Source organism: Artemia sp. Qi Xiang Cuo, chromosome 6 (genome assembly GCF_049724085.1).
Source record: "Artemia sp. Qi Xiang Cuo chromosome 6, ASM4972408v1, whole genome shotgun sequence".
Lineage (NCBI taxonomy): Eukaryota > Metazoa > Arthropoda > Branchiopoda > Anostraca > Artemiidae > Artemia > Artemia sp. Qi Xiang Cuo.
In genome coordinates this window covers 12,202,721-12,222,365 of record NC_142799.1, presented here as the reverse complement: position 1 = coordinate 12,222,365, position 19,645 = coordinate 12,202,721, and the positions used below count along the sequence as shown (strand labels likewise).

The 19,645-nt window shown below is 35.1% G+C and overlaps 1 protein-coding gene across 1 annotated transcript in view; it reads left to right on the top strand.

Moving 5' to 3' along the window:
• Positions 1-19,320, top strand: part of LOC148950871 (transient receptor potential cation channel protein painless-like) — a 90,586-nt gene extending 71,266 nt beyond the window's left edge. Inside the window, exons 3-4 of the mRNA XM_089090936.1 lie at positions 18,481-18,898; positions 19,198-19,320. Of these exons, the coding sequence (XP_088947062.1) occupies positions 18,481-18,898; positions 19,198-19,320 (541 nt within the window). The remainder of the gene's footprint in view (positions 1-18,480; positions 18,899-19,197) is intronic.
• The last annotated feature ends 325 nt before the right edge of the window (positions 19,321-19,645 follow it).

The following is a 19,645-nucleotide window of genomic DNA, read 5'->3' as shown; positions in this document are numbered from 1 at the left end:
TATCCATCAAAAACTACAGAAGCTTTTTCAAATCTAGTGGTGAAATACTTGACGTAACTTTCGCAAATGAAGTCAAATGTAGAGTTGGGTTTCCAAGTCAATTTCTGGAGCGGCCAGCGTCCTATTTCAGGCGTCCATTGATCTGATCCTTCTGTAAAACTTCGGAGGAAAAGCTACTTCCTTTATTTTGGCAATGGAGTTATTAAATTCTCATTTTTTGTAGTTTAATATAAGTTAGAGTAGTGTTACAATAAAAGTGATATCATATTCGGTTTCAGCGAGTTGATTTATACCAGAATCGAGTCTCCGAACGTACCGAAATGAAAAAAATCAAAAAAAGGAGTTTCCACCCCTTTCACCCCCTTTAAGCAGTTCCAGGAGGTTTTCACAGCAAGTAATTTTAGCGGATTTTGGATATGTTGTTCAGTGTTTTTTTTGAACATTTTAGTGTAAAAAAAAAGCTTACTAAATGTCAAAACTGAAAAAAAACTATTTTTTCACCCCCTTCCACCCCCTTTAAGCAGCCCCAGAAGGTTTTCCATGTGGTTATTTTAGGGTATTTTGGATATGTTGTCCAGCAATTTTTTCTGAACATTTTAGTGTAGAAAAAGTTTACTAAACGTCAAAACTGAAAAAAACTATTTTTTCATCCCCTTCCATCCCCTTTAAGCAGTCCCAAAAGGTTTTCCATGTGGTTATTTTAGTAGATTTTGGATATGTCATCCAGCGATTTTTTCTGAACATTTTATGTAAAAAAAACCTTCCTAAATATCAAAAATGAAAAAACCTATTTTTTCGCCCCCTTCTACCCCCTTTAAGCAGCCCCAGAAGGTTTTGCCGGCAGGCAATTTCAGCGGATTTTGGATTTATTGTTCAGCTATTTTTTCTGAACATTTTGCTGTAAAAAAACCTTTTGTTGCAATTTTTCTGGGTCGACCCACTTTTCTCCGTACTTTTACTGGACTAAAAGTACAAATTGTATTCTGGCTTTTAGAAAGTAAAGGGTTTAGAACCCTACTCAGATTAGTTTATGCTCGTTTTGAGTTTGACTTATTCTCATTTCTGTTTGTTTTGGACCGCATTTATTTATTGATACTGATTTGTGGTAGTTGTATACTTGGTAGATTATTTGATTCTATTTTTGTTCCTTTTTGGTTTAATGGAGTTCTTTACTTTTTTTTTTGAAAAACTTATTTTGTGCAAAAAAATTTTATGATTAATCTGAATAAATATGGGTTCGAAAATCCCTTCTTCATTTTTTGACAGGTCATGTCTTACAGAGTACTTATGATATTCCGAAAATAAACAGCAAGGCCACCTTTAACCATCCTACTACGGTTCAAATACTCCATCTTGTACCCAGGGGGATGCAATAGAGATTCAATTTTTGAATTGAGGAAAGTCTCGAAAAGACCAATAAAATTGGGGGTGGCCACTGCTTACTATTTGTTTTAACTCATCAAATGAAGAGCAAAGACCTTAAACCTTCAGCTGAAGCACAGAAAACCTACAACTTCGTTTGGAAACTTCATCTAAATCTGAAATATACTTACTTACAGCTGAAAAATTTTAAGTTGATGCAAATTTATTATTCTGAACTATTGAATTATTTATTAGACTAAGAACTTATTGAAATATTTATTATATTATGAACATCAATTGCAATATTTTGAGGCTGAAGTTGTCGCTAACCCAAGAAAAGAATGTCAGCGGAGGCAAATTCAAATTACCATCAAACTAGGGTTCATCACGGTCCACCCACCCCTCAGCTTGGAATAGCCTCGTTTTTTAAACAAACAGAAAAGAAAAAACAATGATAAAACAAAAGCAAAAAGCTTAAAACTTGTTTCATGTTGAATGAATGTTTCTAGAAGAGGTCACTTCGTTAAAACACTACCATTAGCGTTCCAGGAAAAAATTCCGAGCGAAGAATCTGTAATTTATTGATTATAGCCTGTGTGGCTGGACACTTAAACGCGTATGAAGGGTTGTCAGTTGAGCCACATAGGCTGCACCTCATAGGTTTCTTGCACGGATTGTCTTTAGCTTTTGAATGATCACCAGAACATCTTGCAAATTTGGGAGGATTTTAACATGATTTCGTGACATGACCAAATTATTGACAGTTATAACATTGCATAGGCAGAAACTTGAACTCGCTAATAGGTAGGCGCTCATATCCAACTAATAAACATTCACAAGAGGCTTGTTCGAGATGTGCCTTTTCAGAAAATTTGAGCCGAAAGGAGCGCGTTCTACCTAGCTGCTTAGCTTATGAGCAGTCTGTTACTAGCTGAATAAGATCATCAGATGTAAGGTTTTCAGGAGGGGGGGGGGTTTCACTTTAGCATTCAAAGATAGATCATGATCGTTGAGAATGTGTGCTACCATCTGAGCAGCATCTTTATCAGACAAAATAAGCCCCCAAGCCTCCTTACGCGGCTTTAATTCAATAATACGATCACTACCATTGCCACACATTTTACTAAGAAAGTCTTTTCGCGATACGGGATCGTCAAAATCTTTGGGTGGGTTCTTCAAGACTACTACATAGGTCGGATTTGAAGCCTGGGACGACCCGTTATGCGACAAACCAGCATTAGCCTTGAGCAAATAAGAATCAACTAGATTATTAAATTTTTGGCATAACTCTTTGTTTTTCGAGTAAGTCTAACAGTTGTTTCACCGGGCTTTACAGGCACCTCATCAGGTTCAAAAATGACAAAATGGGTAGGACCATTTTATACTCATCACAGAGATCAAGACATCTAATCATATCTCCGACATTATCAAACATCTTTTGTCTATATGTAGCACGTGTAGAAACGGCAGCTTCAGTCAACAACAATTTCTTGGCTTCAAGTATCAAATCAATGGCAAAAAATTCACAAGCAGTTTTTGCAATATCAATACAAATAATCCTCGCTTTTCTTGCTCGAAACAAGATATTTAGCACTGCATTCCAAATCAGTTTCTCGCCCGTCATCGCGGAGTAAAATGAAACGATTAGACACAGCGAGAGATAAGCCTGTGGGTGGGACTAACTTAGCGTCATTAATAATCAAGGAGAGTTTAAAATTGACCGAATATTACTACAAAACAGGCTTACTGCAGAGCTTTTAAATATTTCACAACTTCCAAGGTAAACAGAGCTTAATGATTAAATAAAGTCATAAAATATCTGATTTATGCCAGCTAAATACACTTTGAACTCTGATTTAATATTTTTATAAATAGTATCTATACCCTATTTATACCCTTTTTTATAAATTAATTAAAAAAAAAACTTTCCGAAAAATAAGTTTTTCAAAGAAAAGTAAAGGTCATTTTAAACTTTAGCTCAGGAGATACAAATACCTGTTAAAATTCAAACTCAAAACGACCAGAAATTACTATTAAAGAATAAATGCAACCCAAAACGAACAGAAATTAAATAAACAATCATAGCGAAAAACATACAACAAGTAATAATATAAATGAATAAATAGATCTTAAAGTGAGTAATGCTTCGATTGAATATGAAAATCAAGCTTAAAACGAAAACAAATATTTTGCTATTGAAGTATAAATGAAACTTAAAACGAACAGAAATTAAATAAACAATCAATGCGAACAAACATACAATATATATTAATGTAAATGAATAAATAAATTTTAGAACGAGTGAAGCTTAAATTGAATATGCAAATCAAGTTTGAATCGAATAAAATTATTTACAAACAAGAGTTTGGGTATCGCCTCACTGCAGAAGCCTAAAACCTACTGCGTCATTGGCGCTTTACTGAAAACAATTCTTTGGAATATTTTCACTTTTTTAACTTTAAGAAATCAAAAATTAATTAAGATTTTAGGGAATAAATATCAGCATATGTATATTAAATTGACAATGCATATTTTTTTCAGTAAACTCATTTGAATTTTTTTCAGTAAAGTACAAATTATATTCTGGCTTTTAGAAAGCATAAGGGTTTTGAACCCTACTCACATTAATTTATGCTTGTTTTGAGTTTGACTCTAATATTTATTTTAATTTTTGTTCGTTTTGGGTTTCATTTATTTATTGATACTGATTTGGGGTAGTTGTATGCCTGGTAGATTGTATGATAGTCCGGACGCAAGGTGTTGAAAATGTGAATCATACCACGACGGATTGGGGCTGCTACGAGAATTAGCCTACCCTTCACCCCCTAAATTAACCATGCGGATTGAAAAATACCAATGGCACTTGCTTGCGAGGGGTGAAACACTCCAAAACTTGACATTTTATTATATTTTGGTGTTTTAGGCAAGAAAATGCATATTCCACAAAGTTTGAGCTGCAGTTTTTCGCTCAAATAGAAATACCTAGAAGCCATAGAATGTTTTCATAACAAACTAACACGATTAGTGACAAGAAATGGCAGAGTTAAAAAAATGGCAAAACTATATGAGTCTTGAACAGTCTTGGAAAGTATAAACAAAATCAAATTGAATATTAGATGTATAATGATATTAATTGTTGAAAATTCCATCAGTTCAAGATTTTTTTTTTCACTGTAATTTTTATTGTCATTTTCAGTGCTGTAAGAACTGGAAAATAATAAATTTTTAATATACGAGTAATTCGTTTTCAGTGAAACACCAATGACGCAGAAGGCTTTAGGTTTTTACAGTTAAAGAAGGGAGCAGTATCCAAATTTTGCTTATAGTGAAACTATATTTGTCTTGACCAATCTTGAAAAGAACTGAGAAATTAAACTGAATATTTGATGCATAATGATATTAATTGCTAAAAGCACATCAGTTCAAAATTTTACTGTAATTTTAATATTTATTTTCAATATTAAGTAAAAAAGAAAACATTTGTAATATAATTCGTGTTGAGTAAAGCGCCAATGACGCAGTAGGTTTTGGGCTTCTGCTGTGAGACGATACCCAAACTCTTGTTTGTAGTTATTTTTATTCGATTCAAACTTGATTTGCATATTCAATTTAAGTTTCACACGTTTTAAGATTTATTTATTCATTTACATTAATATATATTGTATGTTTGTTCGCATTGATTCTTTATTTAATTTCTGTTCGTTTTAAGTTTCATTTATACTTCAATAGCAATATATTATTTTTCGTTTCAAGCTTGATTTTCATATTCAATCTAAGCATTACTCGCTTTAATATCTATTTATTCATTTATATTATTACTTGTTGGATGTTTTTTGCTATGATTGTTTATTTAATTTCTGTTCGTTTTGGGTTTCATTTATTCTTTAATAGTAATTTCTGGTCGTTTTGAGTTTTAATTTTGACAGGTATTTGTATCTGCTTAGCTTAAGTTTAAAATGACCTTTATTTTTCTTTGAAAAACTTATTTTTCGGAAATTTTTTGTTAAATTAATTCTAGTTTGTTTTTGATTGTAAAAAGTTTCAAGTTTTTATTACATGGGGGGGGGGGGGTACTTACTGTCCGATTATTCCTGACTTTAAAAGACAGATCTAGAACTTTCAATTTAAATCGAATGAGGATTTTTTCAAAGTCTGTACGTTTACCTCTTTGATAAAAACCTTATATATGAACAATAGACAGCTTGCATAACTTGTGGACAGCAATTGAAAACAATGAATGGATTTAAAAAATAGCTCCAATAAGGGGGTTTAGACCATTTCACTTGCTGGCACAAAGGGATCACGACTGTTTGGAATTGACCTTAATAGGAATTTGTTTGCCAAAACAATTTTGCATCTATCACAGAGTATGTATTTTAACCTTATGATTGGATAATTATAATATATTTCCTATGTGTTCTTCCCATACAAAACCCCTTCCCATAAGTTATAAACCCCCTTTAACAAGTTTTGCCCCATGGCATAACTTACAACGCCTACCCCTGGGCCCTGGTGGGCTGTTTCGACCCCGGAGTTTTTTGTTATCAGAACTTTGAACTATTTCAACAAAATGTCTATCTCAAAATTTTTATCTGATGCATTCAGGGCGTGGAGGAGGTAGAGGGCCTAGTTGCCCTTCAATCTTTTTTTACTCTTAAAAAGTGAACAAGAACTTTCAAATTTCAATCAAATGAGCCGTCTCTAAAGTTTATGCGAGCATCCCTTCCATAAGAAATAATATGAAGGATTCAGAGAATCCTTAAATTATAACCCTTGCCCTGAGGGCTTTGGCGGAGTTGTAATCCTCAAAGACCTAATTTCTAGAACTTAAAATTACGTTTAATAAAATGGCTGTCTTAAAATTTTGATTGGATGTGTTTGGGGAAAAGATGGGCGTGAGAGGGGGGTTAGTTGCCCTCAAATAACTTTCGACTATTACAAAGGGCACAAGCCCTCGGAATTTCCAATCGAATGAGCCTTTTTTGAAGTTTCTACGACACCGCCTTCTATAAAAACATTATACGCCCACAGGGCATAACTTACAACCCTTGCCCTGAGGGTTGTGGGGAATTGTCCTCCTCAAAAAAATATTTTCTATCTGGAAATAAACTACCCTGAACAAAATGGCTATCCGAAAATTTTGATTGGATGTGTTTGGGGAAATGATTGGCGTGGAGGGGGGATGGGGGCTAGTTACACTCCAATCACTTTCGACTATTAAAAAGGGCACTAGCTGTTTAATTTCCAATCAAATGATCCTGTTTTGAAGTTTCTACGACAACGCCTTCTATAAAAACATTATATGCCCCCAGGGCATAACTTAAAACCCTTGCCCTGAGGGCTGTAGGGGAGTATCCTCCTCAAAAATATATTTTCTATCTGGAAATCAACTACGCTGAACAAAATGGCTCTCTCAAAATTTTGATTGGATGTGTTTGGGGGAATGATGGGCGTGGGAAAGGAAGGCTAGTTGCCCTCCAATCACTTTCGACTATTAAAAAGGGTATTAGCCCTTTGAATTTCCAATCGAATGAGCCTGTTTTGAAGTTTCTACGACAACCCCTTCTATAAAAACCTTATATTCCCCCAGGGCATAACTTAAAACCCTTGCCCCGAGGGTGTTTGGGGATTGTCCTCCACAAAAACATATGTTCTATCTGGAAATCAACTACGCTGAACAAAATGGCTATCTCAATATTTTGATTGGATGTGGTTGGGGGAATGAGGGGCGTGGGGGGGTGCTACTTGCCCTCCAATCACTTTCGACTATTAAAAAGGGCACTATCCCTTTGAATTTCCAATCGAATGAGCCTATTTTGAAGTTTGTACGACGACGCCTTCTATAAAACCTTATATGCCCCCAGGGCATAACTTAAATCTCTTGCCCAGAGGGTTGTGAGGGAGTGTCCTCCTCAAAAACATAGTTTCTATCTGGAAATCAACTACATTGAACAAAATGGCTATCTCAAAATTTTGATTGGATGTGTTTGGGGTAATGATGGGCGTGGGAGGGGTAGCTAGTTGCCCTCCAATCACTTTCGACTATTAAAAAGGGCACTAGTCCTTTAATTTCCAATCGAATGAGCCTGTTTGAAGTTTCTACGACAACACCGTCTATAAAAACCTTATATGCCCCCAGGGCATATTTTAAAACGTTTGCCCTGAGGGTTGTGGGGGAGTGTCCTTCTCAAAAATATATTTTCAATCTGGATATCAACTATGCTGAGCAAAAATGGCTATCTCAAAATTTTTATTGGATGTTTTTGGGGGAATGATGGGCGTCGGGGGGGGGGACTAGTAGCCCTCCAATCACTTTTGACTATTAAAAAGGGCAATGTCCCTTTGAATTTCAAATCGAATGAGCCTTTTTTGAAGTTTCTATGACAACGCTTTCTATAAAAACCTTATATGCCCCCAGGGCATAACTTAAAACCCTTGCCCTGAGGGTTTTGGGGGATTGTCCCCCTCAAAAACATGTTTACTATCCGAAAATGAACTACGCTTAACAAAATGGCTATCTCAAAATTATGATTGGATGTGTTTGGGGGAATGATGGGCGTGCGGGGGGGGGCTAGTTGCCCTCCAATAACTTTTGACTATTAACAAGGGCACTATCCCTTTGAATTTCCAATAGAATGAGCCTTTTTTGAAGTTTCTAAGACAACACCTACTATAAATACCTTGTATACCCCAAGGACATATCTTAAAACCCTTGCCCTGAAGGTTCTGGGAGAGTGTCCTCCTCAAAAACATATTTTCTATCTGGAAATCAACTACTTGGAACAAAACGACTATCTCAAAACTCTGACTGGATGTGTTTGGAAAAATGATGGGTGTGGGGGAGGGGGCTTGTTGTATTCCAATCACTTTTGACTATTAAAAAGGGCACTAGTCCTTTAATTTCCATTCGAATGAGCCTGTTTTGAAGTTTATACGACAACCCCTTCTATTAAAACCTTATATGCCCCCAGGGCATAACTTAAAACCCTTGCCCTGAGGGTTTTGGGTGAGTGTCCTGCTCAAAAATATATTTTATATCTGAAAATCAACAACGCTGAACAAAAAGGCTATCTGAAAATTTTGATTGGATGTGTTTGGGGAAATGATGGGCATGGGTGGGTGGAAGGGGGCTAGTTACACTCCAATCACTTTCGACTATTAAAAAGGGCACTAGCTCTTTAATTTCCAATCGAATGAGCATGTTTTGAAGTTTCTAAGATAACGCCTTCTATAAAAACCTTATATGCCATAACTTAAAACTCTTGCCCTACGGGTTGTAGGGGAGTATCCTCCTCAAAAATATATTTTCTATCTGGAAATCAACTACGCTGAACAAAATGGCTATCTGAAAATTTTGATTGGATGTGTTTGAGGAAATGATGGGTGTGGGGGAGGGGGGGGGGCTAGTTTCCCTCAAATAACTTTCGCCTATTAGAAAGCGCAATAGCCTTTTAACTTCAAATCTAATTAGCATGTTTTGAAGTGGTTATGACAACACCTTCTTTAATAACCTTAAATGACCCCAGGGCGTAACTTAAAACCCGAGCCCTGAGGGTGGTGGGTGAGTGTCCTTCTCAAAAACATATTTTCTATGTGGAAATCAACTACGCTGAACAAAAACGCTATCTGAAAATTTTGATTGGATGTCTTCGGGGAAATGATGGGCGTGGGTGGGGATGGGGGCTAGTTACACTCCAATCACTTTCAACTATTAAAAAGGGCACTAGCTCTTTAATTTCCAATCGAATGATACTGTTTTGAAGTTTCTACGACAACGTCTTCTATAAGAACCTTATATGTCCCCAGGGCATAAATTAAAACCCTTGCCCTGAGGGTTGTAGGGGAGTATCCTCCTCAAAAATATATTTTCTATTTGGAAGTCAACTACGCTGAACAAAATGGCTATCTCAAAATTTTGATTAGATGTGTTTGGGGGAATTATGGGTGTAGGGGGGGGGGCTAGTTGCACTCCAAACATTTTAGACTATTAAAAAGGGCACTAGCCCTTTAATTTCCAATCGAATGAGCCTGTTTTAAAGTTTCCACGACAACGCCTTCTATAAAAACCTTATATGCCCCAAGGGCATAACTTAATACCCTTGCCCTGAGGCTTGTGGGGGAGTGTCCTCCTCAAAAATATATTTTCTATTTGGAAATCAACTACGCTGAACAAAATGGCTATCATGAAAATTTTGATTGGATACGTGTCGGGAAATGATGGGTGTGGGGGGGGGGAGGGGGGCTAGTTACACTCCAATCACTTTCGACTATTAAAAAGGGCACTAGCTCTTTAATTTCCAATCGAATGAAGTTTCTACGACAACGCCTTCTATAAAAACCTTATATGCCCCCAGGGCATAACTTAAAACCCTTGCCCTGAGGGTTGTGGGGGAGTATCCTCCTCAAAAATATATTTTCTATCTGGAAATCAACTACGCTAAACAAAATGGCAATCTCAAAATTTTGATTGAATGCGTTTGGGGAAATGATGGGCGTGGGGGGGGGGGGCTAGTTGCCGTCCAATCATTTTCGACTATTAAAAAGGGCAGTAGAACTCTCGATTTCCAATCGAATGAGCCCCCTTGGAAGTTTCTAAGACGATCCCTTCCATATGAAGTGCCTCTGGGGAAAAAAAAATAATAATAAAACATTGGAGCCGTATGGCCTTTACTATAGGCAACGCTACAGCGTTGCCTCTGATAGGGTCATAATCGTACGCTTGTAAGTGGAGCACCTATCTTGTCATTCTTGCTTAACTATTTTGTATAATATGCAGCCAAATTAGCTATCTTTTGTTCTCTGGTAGGGACAACTTTTTGACTTACTTGACTTATTGCACCGGCTGGTCCAACATAGTGAGAGAAGCCACTCGTTGTGTTGAGTTCAGAGAGTCCTTAGATAGCATGATAGCTGTGTGTCGGATGCTTCCAATCATTGACAGGAAGTGATCAAGGCGGTCCTTCCATCTAGAAAAAAACCTTCAACACGGGTGCTTTCAGTCGTGTATCGAAGGATCGAATCTAAGGTCAACTTTGACTGGCGTTTCTACTGACCTGTGGGCTGGGTGGCTGAGCCACAAAAGAGTTCGTGCAGCAAGCTGACACGAATAGGGGTTCTAGTTGTTAACTGAAAATAGTTGAGGGTTGGCGATTAAGTCATACAACTTAATCCCTTCGATTTGTCTGAGAAACTTTGTTTGAGCCACCTCTATGGCGTTTTTGACTGAAACGGCAGCAAGCCAAGTTTCAACATCGTACAGAAGAACTTGGTTTAAAGTGGTTTTAGAAATACGCACCTTTGTTTTGTGAGTAGTTCTGGGCTTTGACATGACTAAACGAAAGAGTCAGGTCATGATTGAAGGAACCTATATGATACGGTGCTGAGTTTCAGTTTCGATAGATTTGATGTTCGTGATGAGAGAGCAAAGATATGTGAATGATTTCACAACTCCAATGGTAAATCCCAATATACTGAATGCAGATAAGTTCAAGGTTTCCTCTGCCAGATTATTGATCATTACCTCAGTTTTTTGCCAGCTGATTTTCAGGCCCACTTTAGATGTCTCTTCTGACAGTGTGGTAAGGGGTTCTTTGACATCGACTATAGACTTTCTTAAGCAATATTATCTGCGTAGTCGCAATCACTGAGGACTTGGTCACGAAACTGCAGTCCAAGGTGAGGATAGTTTGTGGTTCGGTTCATAATATAAATGCTGACGGTGTTGGAAAGTTCAGGGGTAGTAGCACATCCTTGCCTCACGCCGGTATTTATTTCGAATACTGGTCTGCCATGACTGTTTATTTGGTATCAGTATAGCATCAGTATACAGTAGTTCAATGGTCTTAGTATCAGTACAGAAGGCCTTAAACAGACAGAAATACTTCTTAGAGGGTCCCATGAGTTCAAGTATCAGCCAGAGAGAACCACGGTCAACCGAATCAAAGGCTGCTTTGAAGTCAAACTTTTTGGCGAGAAAATATTGACGAAAATATTTGGTGTACACCACCACTGCTAAACATTACCTTTCAAAATTCGAGTGTTTTATTTCAGCATCAGCCAAAGCACGACTAGCATATTGATATATAGATTCTTTGGCTTTCTTTGGTCTTTCTTTGGCTAAATGTAGTAGTTCAGCTTCAATCCCTTAAAACGACGCATTTGTTTGCTAGCATGTCTTGCAAAAGATTTGGTAGTTTAAGCGCAGGCACCGTTATTAATTCCTTCTTAAATATTTTATAGCCTCTACGCCATTCAGGGGGATTCAAATCACCCGATCTTTTTAAATGATTAATTAAAAAAACTTTTTCTACAAAATAAGTTCTTCAAAGAAAAGTAAAGAACTCCATTAAACCAAAAATGAGCAAAAATAAAGTCAAATAATCTACCAAGCGTGAACCTACCACAAATCTGCATCGATAAATAAATTCAGCATCAGCCAAAGCACGACTAGCATATTGATATATAGATTCTTTGGCTTTCTTTGGTCTTTCTTTGGCTAAATGTAGTAGTTCAGCTTCAATCCCTTAAAACGACGCATTTGTTTGCTAGCATGTCTTGCAAAAGATTTGGTAGTTTAAGCGCAGGCACCATTATTAATTCCTTCTTAAATATTTTATAGCCTCTACGCCGTTCAGGGGCATTCAAATCACCCGATCTTTTTAAATGATTAATTAAAAAAGCTTTTTCTACAAAATAAGTTCTTCAAAGAAAAGTAAAGAACACCATTAAACCAAAAATGAGCAAAAATAAAGTCAAATAATCTACCAAGCGTGAACCTACCACAAATCAGCATCGATAAAAAAATGAAACCGAAAACGAACAGAAATTACAATAAATAACCGAGTCAAGCTCAAGACGAGCAGAAATTAATAGGAGTAAGGCTCAAAACCCCTATGCCTTACCTTGGCCAGAACACAATTTGCAAAATACTGAAAAATATAAATGTTTTTTCTTTCATAACTTTAATAAATCAAATAATATTAACATTTTGATTACTAAATATTAGTATATGTATATTAAACTGACAATTCACATTCATTTGTATTTTTTTCAGTAAAGTGCAAATTATCTTCTGGCCTTGGGAAGGCACAGGGGCTTTGAGCCCTACTCATCTTAATTTTTTGCTCGTTTTGAGTTTGACTCGGTTATTTATTGTAATTTCTGTTCGTTTTGGGTTTCATTTATTTATCGATGCTCATTTGTGGTAGTTTTACGCTTGGTAGATGATTTGACTTTATTTTTTGCTCATTTTTGGTTTAATGGAGTTCTTTACTTTTCATTGAAGAACTTATTTTGTGGAAAAGGTTTTTTTAATTAATTTCTGTTTTTTTTTGTATTGACATAATTTTTTGAGGGAAAAAGAAAATAATACTTTAAATCTTTTCTTTTTTTTAACTTTATAGTTTGGCGTGCTATTTGTTTGCTGGATAAAAATTTTCAGCAATTTTTAACGACATAGGCCTACACCCTTTTAAAAATCTCTACACAAATAATAGTGTTTAATTTAGTTTCATACCTCCTCTTGGTGACTTGAAATAGAAAACTTGATACCATTCGCAAAAAAAATCTGTTTACTTTCCTTTATAGCTTCGATACACTTAATCTATTTTGATTTGGTTAAATTTTAAGAGCAGAAGTAGCCCCAAAAGTTGAAATACATTTTTTGAAACTACGTTGAACAAAATGGCTATCTAAAAAAATTTATTGGATGTGTTTGGGGAAAAGATGGGCGTGAGAAGGGGTTAGTTGTCCTCCAATCACTTTCGACCATTAAAAAGGTCACTAGCCCTTTGAATTTCCAATCAAATGCACCCTTTTTTAAGTTTCTACGAGAAACTTTCAATAGAAACCTTATATGCCCCCAGGGCATAGCTTATAACCCTTGCCCTGAGGGCTCATAGGGGGAGGAGTTGTCAACCTCAAAGACCTAATTTCCAGAACTTACAACTACGTTGAACAAGATTGCTATCTCAAAGTTTTGATTGGATGTGTTTGGATAAATGGAAGGTGTGAGAGGGGGGTTAGTTGCCCTCCAATAACTTCCAACTACTAAATATGGCACTAAGCCACTAGCCTTTTGAATTTCAAAATGATTGAGCCCTTTTTCAATTTTTTACGACAAGGCTTTCAATGAAAACCTTATATGCCCCCAGGGCATAACTTATGACCCTTGCCCTGAAGACTGTGGGGGAGTTTCCTGCTCAAAGGTAAAATTTCCAGAACTTTCAACTAAGTTGAACAAAATTACTATTTAAAAATTTTGATTGGTTGTGTTTGGGGAAATGGTGGGCGTGGAAGCGGTGTTAGTTGCCTTCTAATCACTGTCGACTATTAAAAAGGGCACTAGCCATTTTAATTTTCAATCGAATGAGCCGTTTTTGAAGTTTCTACGACAACATTTTCTATAAAAACCTTATATGCCCCCAGGGCATAACTTGCAAACCTTGCCCCGACGAATATGTGGGGGGGGGGGTTATCAACCTCAAAGACCTAATTTCCAGAACTTTCAACTACGTTGAACAAAATCTGCTATCTCAAAATTTTGATTGGATGTGCTTTGGGAAAAGGTGGGCGTGAGGGGGGATTAGTTGCCCTCCAATCCCTTTCGACTATGAAAAAGGGCACTAGCCCTTTAATTTTCAATCGAATGAACCTTTTATGATGTTTCTATGACAACTCTTTCAAAATTTTGATTGGATGTGTTTGGATAAATGGTGGGCATGAGAGGGGGGTTAGTTGCCCTCCGATCCCTTTCGACTATTAAGTATTGCACTAGGCCACTAGCCTTTTCAATTTCCAATCGAATGATCCCTTTTTCAATTTTTTACGACAAGGCTTTGAATGAAAACCTTACGTGCCTCCAGGACATAACTTATAACCCTTGCCCTGAAGACTCTGGGGGAGTATCCTGCTCAAAGGTATAATTTCCAGAACTTTCAACTACGTTGAACAAAATGACTATCTCCAATTTTTGATTGGATGTGTTTTGGGAATTGGTGGGCGTGGAAGGGGTGTTGGATGCCTTCCAATAACTTTCGACTATTTAAAAGGGCCCATTTTAATTTCCAATCGAATGAGCCCTTTTTGAAGTTTCTGCGACAAGTGTTCCTATAAAAACATCATATGATCCCAGGGCATAACTTACAACCCTTGCCTTGAGGGCTCTGGAGAAGTGTCCTCCTAAAGTACATAATTTCAGTGTGGAAATCAACTACGTTGAACAAAATGGCTATCTCAAAGTTTTAATTAGATGTGTTTCGGGAAATGGTGGGCGTGAAACGGGTGTTAGTTGTCTTCCGATCACTTTCGACTATTAAATAGGGCACAAGCCACTCCGATTTCCAATTGAATGAGTCCTTTTTGAAGTTTCTATGACAACTTCTTCGATAAAAAGTGCCCCGGTCTAAAGGGAAAAAAAATATTACTTTGTGCCAACATCGTTCTTATATGCCCCCAGGGCATAACTGAAAACCCTTGCCCTGAGGGCTGTGGGAGAGTGTCCTGATCAAAAACATAATTTCTATCTGGAAATCAATTACGCTGAACAAAATGGCTATCTCAAAATTTTTATTGGATTTGTTTGGGGAAATTGTGGGCGTGGAAGGGGCGTTAGTTGCCTTCCAATCAATATTGACTATTAAAAACGGCACTAGCCGTTCCAATTTTCAATCGAATGAGTATAAGCTCATTTTTGGACTGCTTAAGAATTTTATATCTGTATTTGAGATGTTTGTTGCCATTCCTAAGGTTTCTTAATTTAACTTTTCTTTTTCGTTACTAAAATTAGATAATTTCAGATTTTATCTTGGGCGTCAATAACAGTCCTCTCTTTGAAAAATGAAACTCAGAGAGGAAAGAAAATAACAAAATGAAAAAAAAAAAAAAAAAGGTGAAAACCCGAGGATTTTAAGTCTAAGAATGTATTTAAGTCCTCTGTTTTGTTATTTCTTGTTATTTTGCTTTTTAAGGGAACTGAAGGGTAGTCATGATATTTATCCTATTATGGCGTTGATTGTTATAAATTTACGATCAAGAGGACATAGGAAAAATAATTGAAATTTCTTTTAACTTAAAAGTATTTTTAATCGAATTATGCCAGATATTTGATTCTAATGGTATTGCTAGTAAAATAAAATCTTTCAATAAGTTATCAAGGAATAACTTAATAAAATTATTCTGGATTGCAAAAACATTACATGTAATTCTAAAACTAAATTAACTTACGATGCAGTTTTCATTTTAGCTCAAACAAAATTAATTTAAAACTATAATAAATTTGATAAGAATTTTAAAAAGGATAAAAGATTATATTTATCTTATATTTTGCAGCAAAATTTTAGCTGTAAACAAATATAAGATATTAACATACCCTGAATATTAAACCAGCGAAAGTGAAAAATGCCCTTCAAAGTAATTTGATGAATAAGGATAGTCCGATTCTCACAAATAAATTCTCAAAAACGATAGGGCAAATAATTTTTAACTAAAATTTAATACTTAAAAAACTAGACAAGGAGAGCAATTGGAAACCGGCCTATAATTGCGAGGAATTTTTACAATATGTAAATCAAACTTGCGAACATGTTGTAAAAAGGGATTTGTCGATTATAAAGCAACTTGATTTTCAAAATATGATGAAAATAGGGCCTAAATTCCGTCTTTCCTATCACATAAAGCCAGCAAGTATTCTTAGTGGGTTAAATTATGATATGAATTTACTTATTGGTAAATGGTGCAAGACGAAAAAAATTATTAAAGAAAGTTTTCTAAATTGGATGAAATTGATTTTGACTAGTGCACCAAACAATATATTTAAAATTCATTCAAATAAATCTAAGAAAATTCAATATTTTATTATGCTAATATGAAACAAGTAATAGCTAATATACAGAATGAATTTGTAATTGTCCCAGATGATAAAGCTATTAATAATTTTTCCATAATTTGTCAGAAACTGTTTTGTGATATTTTATCAAAAGAGTTACTTACAACAAATGCATACGAAATAGCTCATCTAGAGGATAACAGTTTAATTGAAAGTATAGAAGAAATAATTTTGAAAGAATTCAATAATAAAATTATTGATAATGATAAAAGTTCCCTTTCTTATATTGGAGGGCAAAATTTTATAAGATTCTACCCGAACCACGTTTCATTGCTGGGGCAGCGAGGTGTCTAACAAGAATTGCGGCCACGGACCCATATTTAAATTTTAGGGGAAATTAGAAGTAAATTTCAAGCATATTGCTCTGGAATTAAAATTTTTTCTAGTTTTAATCAATACTATAGTGTTAGTAATTCATTACAAGTCATAGACTCTTTGGCTATGGTTTCAGCTAAAACAGTAGATTTATTGGATTTACTACGGTGCATACAAATCTTTCACTTGATTTAGTATTTACAAAAAATTGAAAACGGTCTCTAAAAAATCTTTTCTTTTGTCTAATATGGGATTTTTGAAAATTTTTAATTTTAATAAAAAAGCCCGATGAACTAATTTCTTTTATATTATAATTAGCTAAAGATTTTACATCTTGGGCATGATATATCATTTATTGGAATTTGTTTTGTTCAATACTTTTATAAGGTTTAATAGTAATTTATATAAACAAATTATAGGCATTACTGTCTGCGATAATGCCAGTCCGTTTTTAGTGGGCCTGTTTTTAAGTCAATTAGAATATCAATATATGATAAATAAAAATAGCCCAAGTAATGTAGAATATTCCCTTTTAAATAATAAAAGATATCTGGATGATCTGCTGGTGATAAATTGCTCGGTGTTTATTGAGATTTCGAAAAATATTTATCCACTAGAGTTAATTCTGGAACCTTGCTATGGGTCATGAACCTTTTTTACACTAAAATATTAATATATCGGATAATAACAAATTAGTTTATAAAATATATGATAAAACTGACGATTTTGATTTGTAAGTAATTAATTTACCATTTCTCGAAAGTAATATACATCCAAATATCCCTTATTTAGCTTTTTATTCCAAACTATTTAGGAATGCAAAAGTTTCCAGTAATTACACAAATTTTTAAGAAGCATGTCAAACGCTTAGCCAAAAGTTGATCTTAAGAGATTTTTCTGCCAATAAAATTAGTTGGTAATTTAAGAAATTTAGTTTTCTATATAATGAACTTTTAGGTAAATATAATAAAATTATCAAAAAATACTGAAGGATATTTTAATATAACTTCTCTTTCATTTTTCTTTTGGGGTTACTCTATATATACAGGGTTTTCCGGACCAGCTAGAAGGACTCTAAATTTATAATTGGTTCCAGAAGCCATTAAGGCACTTTGTCTCAAAGCCCACATCCGGCTCTTAAAGTCTGTAATTGTTTCATATTTGTATTTAGGTTTCACTGACTTATGGGATTCTGAAATGGATAGAGCTAATCTTATTTTGTAGTTTTTTTTGAATAGTTTTACTAGTAGGTATGTATTTCACAAGTTTTACCTAACATAGGGATACCACAAAGGAGCTTTATGGTAGACACTCTACCTCGCCGGGTAAGGAAATTAAATCATCGAAACCCATTTATGCAGGTGGTATTCCTCTGAAGAGCCCTAATGAAAGGTAATCACTTGGGAATATTTTGTTAGATTTGAGGGGCTTTTGCTTGAAAATTTACAACGGCTTACATTTATTAATGACGACTTTGCATGGATTTGGACGTTTCGATTTGATTGACGGTTTGGTTATACTGTTTTTCTTAGGTAATTGGACAGATAAGTAAGATCAAGACCTCGTTCAAGTCCTCGTTTATCTCAATTACTGGAGTAGGAGGACAGTTTTTTTTCTTTTTTTTCTAACCAAATAATTACCTCAAACGCATTTTATAACGGTCTTAAGAAAGGTAAAGCTTTGGCAATCCTCATAGCCTGGTATTTTCGTTTAAATTCTACCTATAATTTAACCAAAAATTTTTGGGTTAGCCAAGATTACTCAGTTGCATTTTTTTTTTACTTAAGGTATGATTTACTGTCTGATTAATGTGTGATTTCATTTATAAGCTTAAAACACGATTAGTGCAATGGTCAGAGTAAATAAACTGCGTTGTCGTTCTTTTTTTAGTGAGTCTTAAATCTTAATTTTCTTTTCAGCAATTTCAGCCTGAATTTCGACTTCTCATTTTTCTTGGCCCCTGTCAATTCCAGTAAAGATTCAACTGAAGCAGAATATGAAAATTTAGTGCCAAGACCTATAACAAACTCAAGAACAAATATTTTGGAAGAAATAGGATCTTCAAAACGTCTTCAGCCACTTTTGGATCATCCCATTATAAGAAGTGTTGTTTCTTATAAATGGCATAAATATAGTTGGAGTTTGTGGCCAATTATTATTATGTTCCTAATAATGATTGGCACGCTAACCAGCTATGTTGTGCTAACAAAACAAATGTTTAGAAATCAAAAGAATATGACAATCATTCTTGGCAGAGATAATAAGACAGGGATGGATATAGATCTTACAGCAATAATTGTTCTGCTTGGAATCCTAACATTTGGACTTATTTGTTGTGTACTTTTTCAAATAAGCAAAGACCTTAAAAGGTATTGGTGCAGCTTGGAGAATATTACTTCAATTATCCTGATCTTTTTAACAATAACAACAATAGGGGCAAGTAAAAACATACACATATCAGTCACCTCTGCGTCGATAGCAATTTTACTTGCCTCGTTCAAGTTGTTTCTCTCATTGGGATACCATCCAAATTTTTCAATATATGTAGCAGTTTTTGTTGCAGTTTTAAAAAAAACTCTACAAATTCTGCTAGTATATTCTGTTCTGCTTCTTGGCTTCGCATTATGCTTCTACAGTCTGCTTCTTGGCTGCTTCTTGGCTTCGCATTATGCTTCTACAGTCTTGATGTTTTCGTCGAAGAGAATAATGATGAACTGAACACAATACAAGAAATTACAAGGTTAGAAGAAATCGATTGATTCCATATTTTTAATTATAATCCTCACACCTTTATGAATCAGAGTTACAGCAGCAGCTGCAACCTAGTAAAGAGCGAACCAAGGTCTATAGTAACCAAAAGTTAAAAATGCGTTTTGAAAAAAAAATGCCTAGTGAAAAAAATTACCATCTGACGATGATTAAGGAATGGTAACTCTTATTTCGCTTCATATTGAAAGTAAAAGTTTACTGCGAAAAGACATTTATGTTAATTTTGAAAAAAAAACAAAGCATCCCAAAAATGGCGTCAGATCCAAATGAAAAGTGTGCCGTTGGATTCAAAATGGTCAAAACCCTTGTAGTTGT